Source organism: Macaca nemestrina, chromosome 19, assembly GCF_043159975.1.
Source record: "Macaca nemestrina isolate mMacNem1 chromosome 19, mMacNem.hap1, whole genome shotgun sequence".
NCBI lineage: Eukaryota > Metazoa > Chordata > Mammalia > Primates > Cercopithecidae > Macaca > Macaca nemestrina.
Window position 1 is genome coordinate 78,909,556 of NC_092143.1, and position 22,795 is coordinate 78,932,350.

Below are 22,795 nucleotides of genomic sequence, written 5' to 3' on the forward strand. Positions count from 1 at the left end.
CTTTCCTTTCAGGGCAGCTGGCTTTTATCTGTTCTGAATACTGAGTTTTAGCATACACTTTAATTGGAAGGAAGGGTCCCTCTGCTAAAAGGAACAGTAGTAAATACTTTTTAAAGGATGTATATTTTCAAAAAACAACAATGCACCTTTTATTTCTTCAAAGTTATTTTGGGGATAAACCTGGTACGTTCCAGGCTCTAATCTAAGGGCCAGGGACAGAGCAGTGATCAGTGCAGGAAAATTCTGCCCTTAGGGTGCTATTAGCACATCCTTTCTTTTTTTTTAATTTTTAACTTTTTCTTTCAATAGGTTTTGGGGGAACAGGTGGTGGTGTTTGGCTACATGAATGAGTTCTTTAGTGGTGATTTCTGAGATTTTGATGCACCCATCACCCAAGCAGTGTACACCATACCCAGTGTGTAGTCTTTCATCCCTAACCCCTTCTCACCCTTTCCCCTGAGTCCCCAAAGTCCATTGTATCATTCTTATGCCTTTGTGCCCTCTTAGCTTAGCTCCCATTTATGAGAGACAACATAGGAAGCACATCCCTTTTTAAAATATGGATTTGGGGCCAGGTGCTATGGCTGACACCTATAATCCTAGCATTTGGGAGGTTGAGGCAGGAGAACTGCTTGAAGCCAGGAGTTTGAAACCAGCCTGGGCAACATAGCTAGACCCCATTTGTGCAAAAAAATTAAGGTAACAAATAAAATACAATATACATTTTCAAGGAAATGATTGAGATACATCAATAGTACTTGCAGATAAATTTTTTTACTCAGGAAATATTTAAATATAGCTAATTAATACCATAAATATGAACCCTTTATAGTACTTATATCTCAATTTGTATTTTCATTGAATCCTGGACACAGCCCACTTTGAGGCAGATAGTGTCATCCCCTTCTCCAGATGAGGAGGCTGAGGCTTGGTGCCCTTATTGCCTGGCCTGTGGTCGCATGATGGATGGTGACAGCTTTGCTCTTGCTGGCTGATGCCTGCAGATACAGAGATAGTACTTAGGGAATTCACCAGTGACTAAGGCTAGGATCACATCTACACATCCCAGAAGCCTGGGCTGTGAGTTTGTAATCATCATTTGTCAAGCTGGGTGTCACAACCTTCAACATCTCAGGGTTTGTATGTGATTTAGTGAAGTCGTTCAAACCTCCAATCCAAGAACTACTTATGTTTGTGGTTCACAGGATTGTTTGTAAAAGTGTCAAACCTTTGTCAATGCTTTAGGCCCATCAATGATCAAAGCATAAGTTAATGAGATTTACTGTAAAATGTAAAAAATTATAAATCCTTCCCAATTTTAATAGCAAAACAGGAAGTAGAAGGTGTATAGTATGTAATTCTTTATCTTTAAAGCAGAATGTATGTGGGTGATCTCTATGTAATATGCTTACATTCTGGGGCTCAGAGCCACCTACCAGATTGCTTTTGTTAATTGTTATTTTCTGTCCCTTTTCCTTTGCAGACGATCATTCCCGAGTGAGGCTGCAGACAATAGAAGGAGACACAAACTCAGACTATATCAATGGCAATTATATCGATGTATGTATTTTATTATTTTTTATTTGATATGTAATAGTTGTACATATTTGGGGGCTATGTATGATATTTTGATACGTGTATACAATGCATAATGATTAAATCAGAGTATAAAACTCAGTAAACCCAACCATTCTGACATGTACCAGATTGTGTGTCTGCTGTACAATTGTTGGACATACATTGGGCTCAATCTAAAAGCATACACATGAATATTACCCTACACACCACAGAACTTTACAGTGAAGATACGGTCACTCCTTTTCTCAAGGCAGCCCATTTGTTGGTGAATTTCTCTGTAACATTCTATGCCTTCTTTGCCATCTCGTGCTAATGTGGACTAAGAAAATATTCCTTCCATTTTTTCGTCAACAATTTGTATTATTCGACACTTAAAAAAATCTGTTTGCATATTAATGGGACAAAACTCTCTAATTCCTAATACAGTGATTTGCAATCCCTTGTCATCACTGCACTTCTAAGTTGTCTTCAAAGTAGTCTGCAGCTGTTCACCAGGACTTTTAATGCAAGCAAGACATGTCATTAAATATGTAGGCTGCTTCATTATTGAAGACTGCCTCTTTGTTCATTCTGCATCATGTTAACTTAATGTTTTACATTAGAATAAATTCTTTAGGAGACAGCATGTTCTCGGTTGAAAGAATGAATGAAATCAAAAGTAGACTGAAAAATCAAGGGAAAGGTGCTGTTACCTCCAAGGCCCAAGTTTACATTAAACACATTTCTGCTCCCTTGTGGTTCCGAAGGCATACTCTGTGCTTGGCCATCACGCTATTGCTTAGTCTATCAGTACTTCCGTAGACAGGATTGATCCATATATGTGGATTGTTTTGCTTTCTTGATTGAATATTACTGAGATGCTGCTAAAAGTAAATGGCGTCACAATCTCTAAGAAAGTTATCTAAAAATAACTATGAGAATGTTATGTTTAGTGCTAATTAGACAAATTTGACATTTTCAGTTACGGATTTGTGGGTGGGGACTGGGGTATGATTATTTCAAGAATAGTTCATATCTCATTCATCAAATGAAGACCCCTGCACTATTTTGATAACAACCAAAACCATACCCACTCCAGGTTCCACTTATTTTTTATTAAAACAAGTTTTTCTTGATAAGGTGCATTGTACTTACTCCTTTATTCAGCAGATGTTTAGTGAGTACCTCATGGGAGTCCTCAGATGTCCCAGATGAGTTATCTCCTCCTCACAGTCTCCCAACTCAGAAGCTAAGAAGCTGAAATATGAGTGTCTTATCCAGTCCACTTACCTCCAGGCCAACTGTGGCACGTCTTCCCTTGAGAGGCACCAGGGGACACCGCTCACACTCCAGTCCCAGCTCCTGCAGTCCCTAATGGGTGCTTGAGTACAGGGACAGTGTCCTAGGCATCTTACATCCCCTGCACCCGGCACATGCCTGAATATGGAGAGAACCCGTAGTAAGTGTTTCATGAAATACCAACTGAAGGAGTCATTGTGATCAGATTAGGCATCATAGAGGATGTAGTTTGAATGTAAAGCTTTTTAAATTGAGTAAGTGGAAATGCAGGAGAGAAGACATTGCAGCTCAAGGAAGTCACATACATGAACAAGGCTATAAAGTAATGAAAAGACTGGATTAATGAGTTTGAATTTTATTTTAAGAGAGAAGAGCCAATACTGAAGGCCCCTTTATTCTCTTAGTCAATAGATCTTATTGAGTACTTATGCATTATTTACCTTTCTAGGTGCTAGCAGGAAAACTGTGAACAGTTCAAACCAAAACCAAAAATCCTTTGACCCAATGGAGCTGCTGTTCTAATTAGGAGAAATGGGCAATAAATTGAAAATTTAATTCTATATGGTCAATTAGAAAGTTGTATGTACTGCAGAGAAAACTAAAGCTGTAAAGGGGTGCTCGGAGTGCCAGACCTGAAGGTCCTGATGGCAATTTTGAATCGAGTGGCTGTAGTCAGTCCCACTGAGAAGGTAGCAAGTGAGCAAGGAAGACAAGGGGCTGAGCTACATAGATACCTGGAAGAAGAGCATTCTGGGCCGAGAAACGGCCCAAGCAAAGGTCTTGTTGTGGAACTTGTGCCTGGCAAATTTGAAGAAAAGCAAGCAGGCAATCATTGGCATGGCATATAGGGGCCTGGGGAGTTCCATGATATGGGGGAGACTTCATGGGCCAGGTCACGTACAAAGTTGTAAGGACTTTGGCTTTTACTGTGAGTGAGATGGGCAGTTGTTAGAGGGATCTGAGCAAAGGCGTGACGTGATCTGGCTGCTGGGAGGGGAGTGAACTGCACGTGGCCTGGAGAGGAAGCAGAGAAGCCTGCTGTGTGGCTGTGGGAATGAGCAGAGAGGTGGCAGTGGAGGGGAGAAATGGCGAGACCCTTGAGCTACATTGAAGGTAGAGCCAGTAGGATCTGCTGGCAGATTGGGTACGGGGTGCAGGAGGGAGAGAGGGGTCAAGGATGCTGAGGAGAAGACGGTGGGTAGAACAGATTCAGGTAGCGGTTGGGGGGAAATGAGGAGTTCAGTCTTAGGTGTGTGAAGCTTTAAATATATATTAGACCTCCCAGTGGAGGTGCTGAACAGGCAGTGGATATGCATCAAGATTTCCAGGAAAAGGTCTGGGCTGGAAACAAGAATATAGGATTCATCAGTGTACAGATGAGCTTGAAGGCCATGGGACTGGAGGAGCTCACCCAGAGAGTGAGAGCAGATGGAGGAAAATGTCCAAGAACCAGGCCTCCCACATCAAGTTGAAAAGGAAGAACCAGCCAATGAAATTGAGAACAAGTGGCCAGGGAGGTAGGTAGGAAGAAAACCAGGAGAGTCATATCCTGGAACCAGGGAAGAAAGTATTTCAAGGGGATTGATCATACTGATGCTGCCGATGGTCAAGTAGATGAGGACTGAGAAATGTCGGTGATGTTCAGCAATACAGGCCCTGTGGACTCTTTGGACGACTTCACCATCAGATGAGTTCCTCCTGTCTACTGGGCACCTTGCTAGGCCCTCAGACATATAGTATAGATAAGTCAGGCAAAGTTCTTGCCCTCGTGGGACTTACCAGCCGATGAGAAATGAGTGATGTTCTAAAGAGTTCTATTTAATATTGGTCATGGTTCTGTAATTTGAGACCTACAGCAAGTCAATTGTATAAAAGAATGTGTTTGCTTTTGTTGTTCATTGTTTTCCACTTGTTATTATGGGCAAAATAATCTAACTTATGCATTTAAGTTATCTGAGAAATCTGAGTTTTCTCTTCAAGTTTCTTTTGTCTGTTTTCCAGCCAGCTTTGGGCACAGTATTTTGGACAATCTTGGGGGACAGAAGTAGAAAGTATTAAGATCCATGGTGATATGTTACCTGGGTGTAATTTTCAGAGTTGATTTTTTCTTTCCCAGATATTTATCTTACAATTTTTTGTTTCCTTTTTTTTTTTTTTTTTTTTTTCCAGACAGGGTCTCACTTTGCCACCCAGGCTGACATATACAGTGGTGCAATCTTGGCTCACTGCAGCCTCGAACCCCTGAGCTCATGCAAATCCTCCTGCCTCAGTCCCCCAAGTAGGTGGGACTACAGGTGCATGCCACCACACCTGGCTAATTTTTGTATGTTTTGTAGAGATGGTTTTTGGCCATGTTGTGCAGGCGGGTCTCAAACTCCTAAGCTCAAGCAGTCTGCCTGCCTCAGCCTCCCCAAAGTGCTGGGATTACAGGCATGAACCACCACACCCAGCCCTTTTTCTTTGGCCTCAATTTTTATCTGTCTTGTTTCTTGCAGGGTCATGATAAAAGGAAGGAATCTTTCAGAATTTCTGCCTCTTTAAATTCCTGGCCCTTGCTATAGTAGCATGTCATGGTATTATCAGTGTTTAAGAATGGTTTTGAAGATCACTATTGATATAACCGTCTATACCAATACAACAGAATATGCGTTAAACCCCTGGCATATTGCCACTAACATCCCAAACACAAATGAAATTCTGTTGCAAATTCTCAGCCTGTTTGCACTTTGTAAGAGTAATGGTCATGGTATTTCAGAGAATCCATAAGTTGTTAGTGTTTCTTGCTCATCCATCATCTCATAACTAGTTATGACTAAGTTACCCACACCTTTGGTGCAAGCATCAGAACTGTTGTATTTGATGCACCTCCACTAATTAAGAGAAACTCAAAGGTGCTGGGTTGGCCGTTTAACTTTCAGGTGATGCAGCTATTGGCATTTGTGTGCACATTCATTTCAGCAAAGTTAGCATGTGACTTCTCTGCTATTTATCGATTTTATGTTTATCAAATATTCTCTTTTATTTATTTTTAGGGTTATCATCGACCCAATCATTACATTGCTACCCAAGGTAAGTTTATTTCTACTTTCTTATCTTTCTTTGTTTCTTTTGCCTGCCTCCTATCATTTTGTACCCACTTCACCCTCCTTCAGGAAGATATTGCACATTTATTACGGTTCTAGCCATCAACAGGTACTCTCTTGTCTTCCCATCAGACATCCTGGTCATGTAAATCGTTTAGTTAGAACTTCATGTTGAGATCATCAGGAGAAATGTGTCCATCAATTCTTTATTGAATTCAATCTGTCCACCTTAGGAGTAAGTCGGACATTTGCAAAAGTAGATATATAGATAGCCATTCCATCAATATACACCAGCTGCTCTCTACACAGGGAACTGTGCTGGTTGCTGCTGGGGAGCCAGGCTGAACCCAGCAAGCACCCCCTTCTCACAGTGGTTTTGTTTAGTGGGGAAGGTGTGCAGTCACCTGTATGTACTTTAGTAGGTACAGTGCCAGGTGACGTCTGTGAGAGGAACAGATACAGATAAAACATTAGGGACATTTGGAGCAGGAAGGGGTTGCTTTCAGGTGGGATGACTCAAAAACCATTTTGTGGCAGAGGTGAGATTGGGAACAGGCCTTCTGAATGGAGAAACATCATGAGCAAAGATCTGGGAGCAGGAGTTTAGTTCTCCCAGGTGGAAAGCAGCTGGTGGGTCACATTGGCTAAAGAAAACAGAAGAAAGCTAGAAGACATGTTGAGGAAGCTAATGGCAATGGTTTTTGAGTGATTTTCCCAACCTGTGAAGTGGGTCACCTGCAGAGGGTGGGTGTCATGAGAGAGCTGAGGTTTTAGAGAATGAGGCATCCTAAGGGATGAGTCAGTGAGTCAATATGGGATGGACTGAAGAAGGAGTAGGAGCAGAGAAGACCTAGTTAAGGCTGAACAGCACACGTTCTCCCCATTTTATTATTTTATCATTGTTTCCAGCAATACTACATCCCAGAAACAGTAGCAGGGAAGTGAAAAGGATGTGACCTGCCAAAGGTTATGCATGGGGGAGGGGTCTACACAGAAAGTCAATGACCAAGGGAATCAAGGATGCCAAGGTAATTGGGTTGGAAAGTCCAGGCTTGGAAGAAGGGCAATCAGAGGTGTCCACTGGACGATGATGAGAGGGAAGGAAGTAACAGATTGAGGCTAGGTCCCATTGATGAGTCATAGGTTAGGAGAAGAAGCCGTTGTAGCCAGAGAGCAGAATTCCAACACTTGGATCTGCACCGTGCAGTAGAACTTTCTGCGGTGCTGGGAATGTTCTCTGTCTGTGCTGTCCCATATCACAGCTACAAGTCACATGTGGCTCCTGCATGCTTGAAATACAGCTACTACAAATGAGGAACTGCATTTTGAATTTTAATATTGATAGAAATAGCTACACTTGGTTATTCCCTGTGGTAGCATTGGACAGCAAGGCTTTGGGGTGGAAAAGCTCCAGCTATAGCTGAAATGGAACCACGGTGGAAGCTGATCCTGCCCCATGCCCCGTGAACCTGGGTGACACCACACAGAGTCCACAGTCTCACATCACCACTCGGTTACTCTGCACTCAGGTCTAGATGACCTGCTGGAGCTCCCACTGTCCTTCATCGTCTATGACATGAAGTTGGTAATGGCTCCTTCCAAGGTCACTTTGCTAGCCAGACGCAAAGTCATCTGTAGAGTTTTCAGTGTGAACCTGGCACAGAGCAGGTCCTACTACATAGAGATTGCTGAGGTCTTCAGGAAGCAAGGCTCAGCTTGAGCTCTTACCTATGGGATAGAACAAGGACACATGTAAGAGTTCAGTCCTAGACACCTCCTAACCCTGCTGCTTCCAAATGGAATTCATCAATGCCTTTAGAGGAACCTGTTGTTAGGGGTTTGAAATTCATTCTAATCGCTTTCAGAATGTTCTAAAGTAAGCATCACAACATCAGATTTAATACATTTTATGATAATTTGACATTAACAGTTTTTGTAAATTCATGTGAAAATTTCATTGTAAAATATCCAAAATACTCCCGAGCTTCTTATCTCTCCAATAACTTGATTAGCAACCTGTGTTTTCATAGATAGCAAGAACATTAAGTTGCTCTTATTTGTATTTTCAATATTGAGGCCCTCTAGATTAATGTGACTAAACAGCTGAAGCAAAGACTGAACTGCCAAGGTCTAGACATGGCCCATTACCAGGCTTCCTTCCTTTTGTCCATTGTCTCTGCCCCTCTTCCCCTGTAGGAGATTATTCTTTAAAGAGAAATGTCACTAGAGAAGGTCACTTTCTGCAGAATTAGCATGAATGATACTTAATAGCTCAGTAACCCTCTCTGGCAGCATTCACGTGTTGATAAGCAAATGTATTTGTAAGTGGATAAGAAAGAGCAAATGTGATCAGTTCGCAGTAGACAACCAGTCTGCCCTTAATGGAGAAGGGCACGGACTAATGCCCTGTTTACCAGGTCGTGGCAGCCTTTCCCTGGTACAAGGTGGGGTGCAGACTGGACTTCTCAAACTGGCAGTACTAATGTCACTGCTGGTGGTGGTGCAGGGAGAGGAGGGAAAATGAATGAATATTTTTAATCTAACATGCAGTCAAGACTATACATATCATACTAAGAATAATAACATTCAGACCATGATGTTCAGATGAGAAAGCGAGAATCTTCTTTCTATTATATACCACAAGCATAATGGACTAATAGCCTTAGATTACCAGTAATCAAGATCACTGATGATAATCGGCACTAATTGGCATGGACAGGTAGAATATGTTCGTAGATCACCTTTGTTGAAAAACAAACAAACAAAAAACATTAATACCTCCAAGAGGCCAACAAAATGGGCGATGAAGACCAATAGGCAGATGCAATCTTTAAATGTCTTCTTGCTCTATTTTTCCTCTCTTTGCACTAACATAACTCTTTAAAATATATTCACAGCAGGAACCTATGAAACTATACAAATGGTCCAATTTGCTGACAACCAATTTTACTTCTAAAAGTTAGTAATGCACAGATGTTCATCAAGTTCCTTCAATACAGAGGACATATTATAAATTTATGTATTGGGTCTCCTCCTTCCCATCCACCCTCAGTTTTATTGATTTTTCTAACAGTAACTGACTTTGACCTTTGATAATAATGGGTGACGTTCCTGCAAATTGAAAGCATCCCATTCAAGCCAGATCTGTTGCTTTTTTTAGCATTAATATGTTCTTCCTATCTCCCCTTGGTTTAAATGTTTTCTGTCTGGCCACTAATATATGATGACCCAATATTAACTTCATCATGTCTGACTGACCAGACATTAGTACAACAGTAGCATTCAAGATTTGTGATTTAGCAAACCAGGGGCTCAAAGAAGAGGAAGTCGTGTCTGCTACCGCATGTCTGTACGTAGAGGCAGGGCAGAGTGGAGATTTCAAAAGCAGGCTCAAGCAAAGGGCAGAAGAGCATGCAGTGGGTAGGATTGCCCAGAAGTGATCATATTTCACAATCAAAATAAAACCTGGGAGACTATGTGGCCTGCAAGCTGGATGAAGCCACACATGTAAGAACCGACTGGAGAGAGCACCTCCTGGCCTCATGGTGGCAGCCATGGGGCCCCTGAATAAGTGTTCTTTTGATTTTTGTTTGACTTTATCTAGAGACATGATCTCACTCTGTCACCCAGACTGGAGTGCAGTAGTGGGATCATAGCTCACTGAAGCATCAAACTCCTGGGCTCACGTAATTCTCCCACCTCAGCCTCCAAAGCAGCTAGGACCACAGTTGCACACCAAGCCTGGCTTATACATTTTATTTTATTGTTTGTAGATTTAGGGTCTCCCTGTGTCGCCCAGGCTGATCTCAAACTCCTGGACTCATAGGATCCTCCCACCATGGCCTCCCAAAGCACTGGGATTACAGGCATGAGCCATTGCGCTCAGCTTTGTTTAGTTTTAATTTTAAAACTTACCTCAAGAGTCAGATAACTCAGGGAAAGATCATGCAAGGCTGTTACTGAAGAAAATGCTATGAGTCTGTTCTAGACATAGCTTGCCCAGCCCTGAGCATCCTTCCTCACTTCTAAGTGAACATTTTCCAGACTCATCTGTGCACTGGGATGCCCCAAGAAAGAGACTCAGGCCTGATGTGCTCTTTCCCGTGTACTGCATGCTCACCCCCCAAAACCACGTGGTTAATCCAGATCCAGCCCCTGCTTTCTAAGTTATGATGCTTCTCATGACAACACAATAAAAAGCAAATGTTCAATGATACAGTCATGTCTGAAAATACATGTTAATTATTATTGTCTTTGATGTTGTAACCTGAGCTATATAGATTGTTGAGATGCACACGTTACTCTTTTAAGTTTAGGTGCCTCGATGCCCACTTCATCATTTCTTTCTTTCTGAACTGTGCTAATTTGACAAGGTTGGCTACCTGATTGGGGTTCCGACCATAGCCTTCGTCTTGCCATATATAGTTTATTTTTGTCTCTGTCAGTGTTAGCTCTGTACAGCACCCTTGTGGAGTCCAGGCCTAGAGAGAAGATCTCCCAACAGAAGCCCCCATGGCCACGTGAGAACAGGGAGACCCTTGTGCCCCCAACTGTGTTTTCCACAGGATTTGTGCACTCTGGCCCAAATGTCCCTCACCTTTGGGAGACACAGAACTTCTTTCAGAACTAATGAAATATCAAGATCATTTCCCCAGAAAGAAAATTTCATTTAAGATAGTTCATGGACTACCCCCACCCCCCAATTTTATTTATGAATTATAGTAATTCTGTGGACCTCAGGTTATGAACTTTACTTTGGTCATAAACATTAAAAGCTATTTTGGGATAAGACAGAAACCATAGACTTTATTAATCTTCTTTTTGTAGTATACTTTAAGTTCTGGGGTACATGTGCAGAACATGCAGTTCTACTTTTTTAAAAAACCGTACGTAGGGGTTAACAAAATGTCGTAGATTGTTTATAACTATGTGAAATACATTCCTGAAAGCATCAAAATTTTTACTAACTCTAACAAACTATTACTAAAATGTTTACTAGCCTAACTTTGTACTAAAAGACCCTAGAGTATTGTTATAATCGTTAGTATTTTGAACCATGGTCAGTTTGGGTTTGACGGTTCATCTCAGGCTGGGTTTTCTGCCTATATGTTATTTTGCATTTGTGCCTGAAAAGTTTATGCCTTTGCTCACTTTTCAACAATTTTAGCAATTATAATATATTAGAAAATGTTCTCTCTGAATGACAGAGACTAGAGTAGCTGGTCCTATAGCTGATGTTTATTTTTTAAAAGGAGGATGTAGTAGAAATAACACATGTACAGAAATAACACATGCCAGAAGGCTGGGATCCAAATTATTGTGCTGTCACAGAAAAGGTATTTGAACTTCCTAAACTTATTTAAGGTAGAGTCCTGGTGTTTGTAAATAGTAGTAATAGTCAGGACCTTACCAGACAGCACTCACACATACAGAGCTTATTTCATCTTTACCACAAATGTGGGGGATATATGTGATTGTCCCCAGTTTATAAATGAGAGGAAGGGAGACAAAGAGACTTGAAATAACTCCAAGTCACAGACCTAAAAGTGCAAAGGCCAGATTCAGGAGTAGCCACTGAACTCCAGCATCAAAGTTCCTCCCACCTCACTATACTGCCTCCCATGGGTGACCTCGGGGATTACATTAACTCTTGTAAGCATCAATGCTTAGAGCAATTCCTGGCATGGAGCAAATGCCATGTGTGTATGAACTGATACTGTTTTTGAGAAACAGCACAGAATAGCTTAATGATTAGGAACACAGACTCTGGAACTACATTGTCTGAACTCAATCCCCAACCCTGGTTCCTCCGTTGGTAACTCGTGTGAGCTTGGACAAGTTACTTAACATCTCTGTGCTCATCATAAATGAAGATGAAAATAATCTACCTTGTAGGGGGCTGTTTTTTTAACTGTTAGGTTCAGGGGTACATGTGCAGGTTTGTTATATAGGTAAATTGCATGTCATGAGGGCTTGGTGTACAGATTATTTCGTCACCCAGATAATAAGCATAATACCCGATAGGTAGTTTTTTAATCCTCTCCTTCCTCCCACCCTCTACCCTCAAGTAGGCCCCAGTGGCTGTTGCTGCCTTCTTTGTTCCCATGTGTTCTCAATGTTAAACTCTGACTAATAAGTGAGAACATACAGTATTTGATTTTCCGTTCCTGCGATTGTTCACTTAGGATAATGGCCTCCAGCTTTATCCATGTTGCTGCAAAGGACATAATCTCATTCTTTTTTATGGCTGCATAGTATTCCATGGTGTATGTGTACTACATTTTCTTTATCCAGTCTACTGTTGATGGGCATTTTGGTTGATTCCATGTCTTTGCCAATGTGAATACTGCTGTGATGAGCACACGTATGTATGTATCTCAATCATGCATGAATCATATGGAATGATTTATTTTCCTTTGGGTATACAGCCAGTAATGGGATTGCTGGGTCAAGTGGTACTTCCGTTGTAAGTTCTTTGAGAAATTTCCCAGACTGCTTTCCACAATGGCTGAACTAATTTACATTCTCACCAGCACTCTATAAGCATTCCATCTTCTCCACAACCTCTCCAGCGTCTGTTATTTTTTCTTTTTAGAAATAGCCATTCTAATTGGTGTGAGATGGTATCTCATTGTGGTTTTAATATGCATTTTTCTAATGATTAGTGATGTCGAGCATTTTTTCATATACTTACTGGCCGCATGGTGCCTTCTTTTCAAGTGTATCTATTCCTGTTTTTTGCCAAATTGTAATGGGGTTATTTGGTTTTTGCTTGTTAATTTAAGTTCCTTATAGACTTTGGATATTAGACCTTCATTGGATGCATAGTTTTAAAATATTTTCTCCCATTCTGTAGTTTTGTCTGTTTATTCTCCTGATGGTTTTTCTTGTTGTGCAGAAGCTCTTTAATTAGGTCCTATTTGTCAATTTTTGTATTTGTTGCAATTGCTTTTGACATCTGAGGAGGTGTAAGATCTCTACAATGAGAATACGAAACACTGCTAAAGAAATCAGAGATGATACAAACAGTGAAAAAATATTCCATGCTCATGGATAGGAAGAAGCAATATTGTTTAAATGGCCCTACTGCTCAAAGCAATTTAGAGTCAATGCTATTCCTATCAAACTACCAATGACTTTCTTCAGAGAATTAGAAAAAACTATTGTAAAATTCATACAGTACCATAAAAGAGCACAAATAGCCAAGGCAATCCTAAGTGAAAAGAACAAAGCTGGAGGCATCACTTTATGTGACTTGAAACTATGCTACGGGGCTACAGTAACCAAAACAGCATGGTACTGGTACAAAAGCATACACGTAGACCAACAGAACAGAATAGAGAGCCCAGAAATAGTGCCACACACCTACCACCATCTGATCTTTGACAAAGTTGACAAAAACAAGCAATGGGGAAAGGACTCCCCATTGTTATTATTATTGAATAATAAATGGTGCTGCGATAACTGGCTAGCCATATGCAGAAGATTGAAACTGGACCCCTTCCTTACACCATATACGAAAATCAACTCAAGATGAATTAAAGAATTAAATGTGAAACCTCAAACTATAAAAATCCTGGAATATAACCTAAGAAATAGCATTTTGGACATAGGCCCCAGCAGAGGGACCTTTTGTTTTTAATACCTAGTAAGTGCACATTTACAAAATAATGTCCTTCTTTGCTGACCTTGAAAATATACTCAGACAAAACAGAGTAGGTCTTACTAATTGCATATGTTCACATTTCACAATGTAAGTAGTCTTATGTAAACCCATAAATAGCTAGTAACATGAACTTTTCATTCCTCACATGTACATAGTTAAGAAGCTGTACATAGTTTAGAAGCCTTGGAACAATTCATAGAGATTGTGATCTGTGGAGAACTGGCCATCCAGATAGGCCCCCGCCACATGCCATTGACCTTATCACTGCCCTCACTGTCTTCCTTTTATGCTCAGAGGATCCAGATGCTCAGTGTCATCTTTGAGGACGCCAGGTCATATTGGCAAAGACCACAGGAACTGATATAGAGAACCAGATATCAGAGAGTCATTCACAATAAAAACTGTAGCCGCCCATCAGACAGAACTACCCAAGGTCAGGCAGGGGCATTCTGTGTGAAGAGGAAGATGCCTTGGCAGAAGATCACTTCATCATGAGCAGGGCATTAGAAGAAGGGGTCCCAGAGTTTCTTCATGATTCATTAAGTATGCCCCACCCGTCTTGTAGTGAGTTGGCATAAAACATAAGCTCAGTAAGAATACAAGAATGAATGAGTGAATGAATAAATGAATGGATTGGGAGTTACCACGTGCCGCACACCACTTAGACAGTAGACTATCTCAGCCAGGTAGAAAGGATGGCTCATGTTGGCCCTGGGAAAGCATCTACTTCCTGGGGTGGATTTTGGCATCATTATCTCCAACATCTCTGACTGTTTCTGTTTCAAGTTAAGGGCTGGTCAGCTTCTAGTCTTAGAAACACTTTCTTTACATATGGCAGTAAATCAAATCCTGTTTTTAAAGACAGTCCATCTGGTTAAAGTAACTTTTCTTGGCTGTACCCTGACCCTGTTTGTGCAACCCCTGTCCCCATACGTATGATCAGTGTTGTCTGCAGTTATCATTTGTCCATAATTTGAAAAAGAGAAGCCTAAAAATTTCCCTCCAGACACTTTCAGCTAGGAACAAACTTTTATGTGAAAATAATAAAAATGTGGGGAGTGAAGGTTTATAGTGGAAATATTTACAGAGCCTGAAACACTGCACAGCAGTTGAAACTTTGCTATAGTGACTTCATTCTTTTTGCTGTCAATCTGTTTTTCTTCTATATTTCTTCCACATACTTCTGGTATATTTTTAATAAAGATTTTTCAAAAAGATAAATATGGTTTATATTTTCCCAGCTCAAAATTCCCCTTCAGGCCTCTGAAGCAATAAATAATAATGCTTTGAATACTGTACTGACTTTCCTGGGCAAGCCGTTCCGGTAGTGGAGGGTTCTCAGAGCGTCAGTGTAACTTCTGCACGCTCTGTAAAGCAGCTTTTGTCTCTTGCATTCTGGCCTCCAGATGGAGATGAACACTTGAAATTATTTCTCAGTAGAATTGAAAGAATTTTTTTTTTTGAATCAAAAGCTCAGCCTTCAGTAAACAACTTTTGTTTTTATTCTTCCAAGCACCAGTGCGGTTTGCACTTCAAGTGCAAATTTTGTGTTAGCTAACACTGTGCTTCCTGGCAAAGCTGTTCCTGCGTTGTCAGTGGGTTGTAGGTTATGTTTTGGATTCATTTGTTATTTCCTATTTGAGACTAATTTAAAAGTATTACCTAGTGAAGTGGAGTATTCTCTGGCTTCCAAATTTAAATAGGGACGCTTTGAGAAAATGTGATTTATATACAGGCAAACAGTGACTCCATAAAAGTCATTGTCATAAGTATTCCAGCTACCCAGGGCCAAGTTTATACGGAACCTGCCTGCATTTTACCAACCATCTGTGGTTTTCCAAGAGAGAATGAACAATTGCAATTAGCAGCTTATCCAGAAACTTCCTTTTAAACAATAGTTTCTGCTCACTAGATTAATTTCAAAAGACGGTGGCCAATTAGCCAAATAGTCACTTTCATAGACATTTCTCATCCCTATGCTCTAAATAAACTTGCTCACTAGCAATGAGAACATTTAAGGAAAGAGTTAAAATTAAAAGATGAAGTAAAAAATAGAGCATGTTGGGTAACATCCACCTATGTTATTACAGATGCTGTAAGGAAAATGTGGCCCTCTAATAATAGAACCTAAGTTAATACAAAATAATTTGAAAATAAATGATGTCCTGTTGTTAAGCAGGCACTCAGATTTAAGGTGTCTTAAAACAAATGCTTTTTAAACCTTCAAGAGGATTTAGAGGTGTTCCTCATTTGAAGTAGAAAATTTGTAGAATCTTTTAGAGGTGATAGAAACTTTAAGAAACAGTCCAGTTTCCTTGTTTTATAATTAAAACAGTTGACACTTAAAGCAGAACTATATTTGAGTGACCTTCATCCACATAAGTTCAAGTGAGTCATATATACAAAAGTATTTGCAAACTGCATGGACTAACATTCATATTTTAATAGAGTATGTGCAAATTTCAACCTAGGAGAAACCTCATGTGTTAAGACAGACCTGTTGCCCCATAGGGCCTTTTATTCAACAGAGAGAAAAACTGTGAGGTTACATCTTTATCCCGGGTTCAGCCCCTTAAAAGGAGAGAGCTGAAACTGATACCCATGTACTTTCCAAAGTGCTGGCTTCCCTGTGCCTCCGGCACCATGAGCCCTTGCAAAGCAGAGCTACTCCTTTACAGCCTGGTTCATTCAAAACAGAACAAAGGTTTCTATGCACCTGTCACTTGCCAGGATCAGCACAGGATCCGGAATATACCAGTGACCTCAGAATTACCCAGTGTGGAGGTATAAATAAATGACACCCAACTCTTACTAATTTGTGATTTTAATGTACCCACAGATTTTGGGACTTCATTTTGATTTTTAATTATTTAGATTTTTTTTCAAGAGACATGGTCTTACTCTGTCACCCAGGCAGGAGTGTAGTAGCATGATCATAGCTCACTGCAGCCTCCAACTCCTGGGCTCAAGGGATCCTCCTGCCTCAGCCTCCTGAGTAGCTAGAACTACAGAGATAAACAATCATGCCTGGCTAATTTTTATGTTACTTTTTGTAGAGACAGGGTCTTGCTATGTTGCTCAGGCTGGTCTCAAACTCCTGGCCTCAAGCAATCCTCCCACCTCGGTCTCCCAAATTGCTGGAATTACAGGCATGAGGTGCTGCGCCCGGCCTGGGAACTTCTTTAAGCCATTTCGCTTATCCACCCCTGCCCCATTTTGCAGATGAAAAAATAAGACCCCGTGCAGCCCTAGAACCACTTTTCCAGAAATCTGGGCACCAGGTTTCTTTTTCACCCATGGGCACAGTTTAGGACAAGTTTTTCAAGGCAGCAAACAGTTTAGGAAGTGTCTGGCTATAACCAGTGACTTTTATTTCTTGCCTTCTCACTCAAAATGAAGCTGCTGGAAATTTCCTTCTGCAACCCTTCACGGCCATGGAAAATATGAGACTGCCTGCACTGAGCTATGTCTAGGGAGCCAATTTATCTCTGTTTCATTCATTTATTAGATTTATTCTCTTTTTTCTTAAATAAAAGAGGATTCCACTTGTGTACTGAGAAGAGCTTAATTAAGGAAGATACAGACTAATGAAAGCTTTTATTTCTCTGGCAGTAACCCCTGAAGCATATGAATATAGGCTGTTCCCTTCACTTTACTTCTCCTTGACAGAAGGCAGCCAGATCCTTTGGGTCATCAAACCCCTCCATTCTGAAGGCTGCCATTTATTTTTTCTGTCCTTGATTGTCTTCTCTCTGTTCTCCTCTTTAGAGCATGCACAAGTACCCAAGCTCAGTTTCTGAGCGTTCTCTTTGGAGACCGATACTGAGGAACGCTCTGTACCTCCGACAGCAGGATGCTTCTGTGCTGTGGACATCTGTCATGTTCCTTCCTTCCGAGGCCACAGCACTTTCTCCTGCACCTGTTTTCAACTCCGCATGCACACCACCATTCAGTCTGTCCCAGGGATCCGGGACTGAAGGTCCCTCTGGAAGCAGTGTCTGTATCTCTGCATTGTAGAGTGTATTATTGCCACAATCTACCTACCCCCATTTTATTATTTTCTATATTAGAGATCCTCTTTGGAGCCCTAATCTGTATCCCGTCACTCAAATCTGATAGGTCTGCCTTTCTCGACCTGCTTTCCATGTCAAGAATAATAGAAACCTTTTATTCCTTTTCACAGTGGTACCACTGCAACCTGAAATTGTTTACGTAACTGGTAGGGAGGTCTGATTCTAGAAGATGACAGAAAATTGTCCAAAAAGAACAAAATTCAAATAATGGTTTCTTTAGATAGATGAAGTTTCCAGAAATGCTTTGGAACATTTCAATTCCAAGAGCAAGTCATGCTAGGCTACAAACCACCCCATTATTGGTTTTACCCATAGATATCTCTTTGCTTTATGAAATGTAACAATCAGATCTCTTCAACTTGACCTTAAAATTTCTTCCATATACAACCATGTTTTATGCCAGTAACTAGGCCAGGACTGTCCACTCCCCACTAAAGGACAATAGGCAGAATGGTTAATAAAAGCCTAGACTCTAGAGTTACACAGCCTACGCTCAGAAAGCAGCTCTGCAAGTAATATCTCCATAAACATTAGCTACAGTTATTGTTCTTATCATTTCGTATGTTCCAAAAGACACATCTCTCAATAGCAGAGAAGCAGTTCAGGTTTTAACCCTAGTATAGTGTATACTCATATAGTTTCCATAAAAGCTGATACATCCTACACCTCTTGTTAATGCTTCCTTCCCGAAGGATGTACCAAAGGGAGCCACTTAAGTGTGCACCAACATCCTGTACTCCCTCCAGAGTACAAAGAGTGCCATCATTGTTCACTGTTAAACTGTAGACAGACATAGGTTGGAAAGACAACAGCTGCATCATAAGCTGGAAAAGCATATTTTGCTTCTGTTTTTGAAGTCTCGCTGAAATTGAGCAGCCCTGATAGCAGTGCCAGCTCCACATCCTGTTGTTCTGAAGCTTCCCTGGTGCACACCTTTAGTCAGATGACATGTGAGTGAAAACAGCTTAATTCCAAAGACCAGACAAGTTCCTTCCTAACAGGCTTCACTGAAAGCAGTTCCTGAGATAAGAATTACACAGGGGCGTTTTAGAGAGGCGCTTTAACATGGTAAGTTCCTTGTATTTCTTAGGAAGAAAATGGCTGTTGAGTAAATTTATCTTTATTAAGACATACTAAATAATATCTACTATGTAATTATTTATTTTTGTGTTTTTAAACATTTCATAATCATTTTAATTGAACAAATGATTAAAAGAAAAGATTATTAACCAGAAAAGAGAAAAGAGATGATGGTTGAAGGGTTATATAGCATATTATAGACAGAGGTTTCCCAGGCTATTTTAGTGTTTATTTAAAACCTGTCCATTAATATTTGGTTTATGCCAATTTTCTCTTAATGAAATTTGACATAACCTTTTGGTGTCCAATCAGGATTTCATATGTTTTAGAAATACAGCCAGGAACAAACATTCCATGAAACTAATTATGTAGAGAAAGCCACAAATAGTCAGATGGTTTGTATTGTCACACTTTCTTACCTCAGTCTGAAAGGAGAATTTTGGGGAATGGAATGGGGGAAATGTAAGCATCAACATGTGGGTTGTGTGTTCCAGAGGCAAGTCTAATCATGGATACAGCAGAAAGTGTATTCCCGATTGGAGGTATAAGAAGAGTACACACCTGCAAGTCAATTTAGAAGAAATTGGGCAAACGGCAAGTGCCTGCCAACCAGAGAGGGCCAGGGGAAGGGAAAAGACTCTTGTCGCAGGAAAACCTCCTCCATTTGAGAAGAAGAGATGTGTCATTGTGTGGCATCACTGGAATTTATTAACTGAAAACACTCTAACATTTATTATTTAAGTCATCACTTTCAACACTAATTCTAAAAAGGTATATTTTGTTATAGCTTTTCTCTTCTTTTACTATCACCAAATTAAAATTCCAGTGGACGGGTGTACATTTCTAACCCTGTAACTCTAGACATAAAGAGTTTTTCATGTGAGAGTTGTCCTTAGAAAATGCTATTTTTAACAGGCCAGTTATATTTTTGATTTTAGGTTAAAGTATTCCCCAGTTCTCCCCATCATGGAACAATTCTCAGCGTGTTTGCTTGTAATTCATTAGTTGATTTCTCTTGTTACTTTTAAATGGTAATTTTCTTGGGATACTCTTAGCAGTTCGGGCTAATGAGCAAATCACGTCCGTTGCACCCACCCATCTCAACTTTGCTTTTCCTTTTCTGCAGCTGAAACAAAAAAGTATTCATGAAAATTGCATGATTTTAACATAAGTAGCCTCAGGGGAGAACAAATGCAACTATCAAATAAGTGATGTTAAGGATTATTAATGCTGAAGCCAAGTATATTCTGTGTCACTGTTACCACTTCTGTGACACATGAGGCAAATTCAGTCCCTAAAGCATGGTGGCATATTTTACCATTTACCTCTCACTACTGTAAAAATGAAAAGCTACTCAATGTAAAATTATAGACTTAAGTGTTATGGAAGCATCATATTGAAAAATCACATAAAGCTTTATAATAAAAACTTAGAAAACCACCGAAGGGACAACTAGTTCTGTAAATGTTGAGTGACTGACTTCATAACCCTTATTATAGATTATCGCCAATGGCAATAGGAGCAATCATGGATCAAAAGTTTAGGACCACTTTTATTCATGTAGCAAGAGCTTCAAAATAAATGCCTGACTCTCAGGCTCATCGTCTTCTGCGTTCAAGTCCCACCTTCAGCCGTCTTCATGGCTGATGGAGGGAATGGGCTGCCAGTGCCCAAAGGATGGAGCCCAGGTTTCCTGCAGCTGCTTCGCCTTCACGTCCCTCCCCTTTCGCTTCGCACTTCTGCCATTCGGTGTGTACCCACACCACACACTCCCTCCTTCAGGTCCCAGAACCATGCTAGAAACAAACATTTCCGCGAGGAGGTGAGTTCATTTGGCAGTCAGAACAGTGTTGCTGGGCTGACCGGAATTGGAATTCCAGCTTTGCCACGTACTGGCCTTGCAGCTGTAGCAAAGGCACTTCGTCTCCTAAGCCTGTTTCTTGTGCTGGAGTAGGTGCCTCACACTGCTGTGGTGGGGAATGAGTTAGATCATGCGTATAAAGAGCAGCATCCATCATTCTGTAATCCCAGCACTTTGGGAGGCCGAGGCGGGCAGATGACAAGGTCAGAAGATCGAGACCCTCCTGGCTAACACGGTGAAACCCCATCTCTACTAAAAATACAAAAAGTTAAACAGGCGTGGTGGCGGGCGCCTGTAGTCCCAGCTACTTGGGAGGCTGAGGCAGGAGAATGGCATGAACCTGGGAGGCGGAGCTTGCAGTAAGCTGAGATCACTCCACTGCACTCCAGCCTGGGCGACAGAGCAAGACTCTTTCTCAAAAAAAAAAAAAAAAAAAAAAAAAAGCATCCAGCACCTGCCTGGCAGAGGGGCCGTCTAGTTGTACCTGTTTATTTGTCCAACACCCTTGTCCCGGGTTCCCCTTATTCCAGGCTAGAAGCCTTGGCATCTCTTATTGCTGACAGAGCTTTAGGGATGGCAAGAGTCCCCCTTGGTTTTAACACTGTCTTCCTAGTACAGCCCCAGTCCTCCCTGGTCTGAATCAAGAGGTCAGCCTATCCACCAATCCCCTGGTTCCTGATCCCACCTGAGCCTCGTTGCCACACTGGGGAGCCTTGGAGCCCACGCTGGCCGTGCCAGCCACACGAGGCTGGCTTAGGGCCTGGCCCCTGCCCTACAAGCTCTGACCTTCCTGCCCCCAGGCGCTCCCTGTGCTGAGCCATCCCCTGCAGCCACGTTGCTGCTGTCTGTTGGATTCCGGACCCATCACCACCTGGACATTTCTGCTGCAGATCTCCACCAGCCATTTGGATGCCCAGGGAGCTGCTCTTGCCATAATAATTGTAAAATTATAAAATATGTTTAAACTTTTCCTCTCATTAATACGGACCATGATTTCACTGTTCTTTGCTGTTCACATTCAACAGATTCCTGTGTCTTAGGAGTTTTGTTCAATGGAAAGAGTAGACACTTCTGCTCTGGACACTGGCATCTGTCTGGAACATGCAGGAGAGCTCAGTGGGGGCCTTTGGACTTGGCTTTGGGTCGCTGGGCTCAGTTTACTATTTCTCTCAGCCCACTGTACCTTGCTCCTCCTGTTCCACTTACTTCATCCTTGGCTGCTAACAGCTGGTCACACCTAAGGCTGAGCCCACACCTGATCAAACCTCCTTGAAGTACAGGTGCCCCCACTAGAGTCCATTCCGACAACCAAACACTTCTTCCTCTGTTTTCTTTCTCTAACTTTCCTGAGCTTTGATTCTAAAACTGGAACTTTCCTTAGTCATGTTTTTAGTATCTGTCAGGGTTGTGTTCCACTCCTAAACTCAACTTGCAAATCTTATCAGAATTTTACATTTCTTATAAGAGGGCCCCATGGGAGTCCCTTCCCCTCCCAAGTGGCAACAAGTGGCTCCTGCTGGAGGACGTGCCAGCCCCACCGTCCCTCCCCTCCCCTCCTCTCTCCTCTCCTACTCCCCTCCTCCCTCCCCCTTCCCCCTTCCTTCCCCCTCCCTCCCCTCCCCTGTATCCCCTCCCCTATCTCCCTTCCCCCCTTCCCCCTCCCTTCCCCCTCCCTCCCCTCCCCTGTATCCCCTCCCCCATCTCCTTTCCCCCCTTCCTCCCATCCCCCCTCCCATCCCCTCTCCCCTCCCCCCTCCTTCAGAGTTGCACTCTGTCCTTTGAGACCTATGGCAGGTGCCTGACTTCAACAATGCTAATCCTGCTGTTGCCTCGCCAGTCAGACCTAAGCTCTCCCTGACTTTGACTGTCACAGGCATCCTCATACGTCAGTTACTGACCCTGGCCTTCAGCCTTCTTCTTGTGTATCGCCAGAAGAAGTTTGAAGAAATTATGCACCTGCTCTAAACATTTGAGTTTGATATTGAAAACTTTCATCATGTTTATGCAAGTGTGTTTGTTAATAAGAGATAGACAGTATGAAATATTTTCTAAGATAAGATGAGGATTGGTGTAATTAAGATAAATATGATACGTGATTTTTTTAACTGCCTCACAGATTCAAGCATATCAAACCTGAAAGAAAACTCATGAAACTTTCACTTACGGTTTTCATCCA

General features: G+C 41.5%; 1 protein-coding gene across 10 annotated transcripts in view; it reads left to right on the forward strand.

The window, feature by feature from the left end:
* The window catches only part of LOC105478860 (protein tyrosine phosphatase receptor type M), an 826,332-nt gene that overhangs the window by 731,412 nt on the left and 72,125 nt on the right, over positions 1 to 22,795 (forward strand). For all 10 annotated transcript variants that reach the window (XM_011736570.3, XM_071085869.1, XM_011736565.3 and 7 more), the window contains 2 exons: positions 1,484 to 1,560; positions 5,889 to 5,925. In XM_011736570.3, coding sequence (XP_011734872.2) covers positions 1,484 to 1,560; positions 5,889 to 5,925 — 114 coding nt within the window. The remainder of the gene's footprint in view (positions 1 to 1,483; positions 1,561 to 5,888; positions 5,926 to 22,795) is intronic.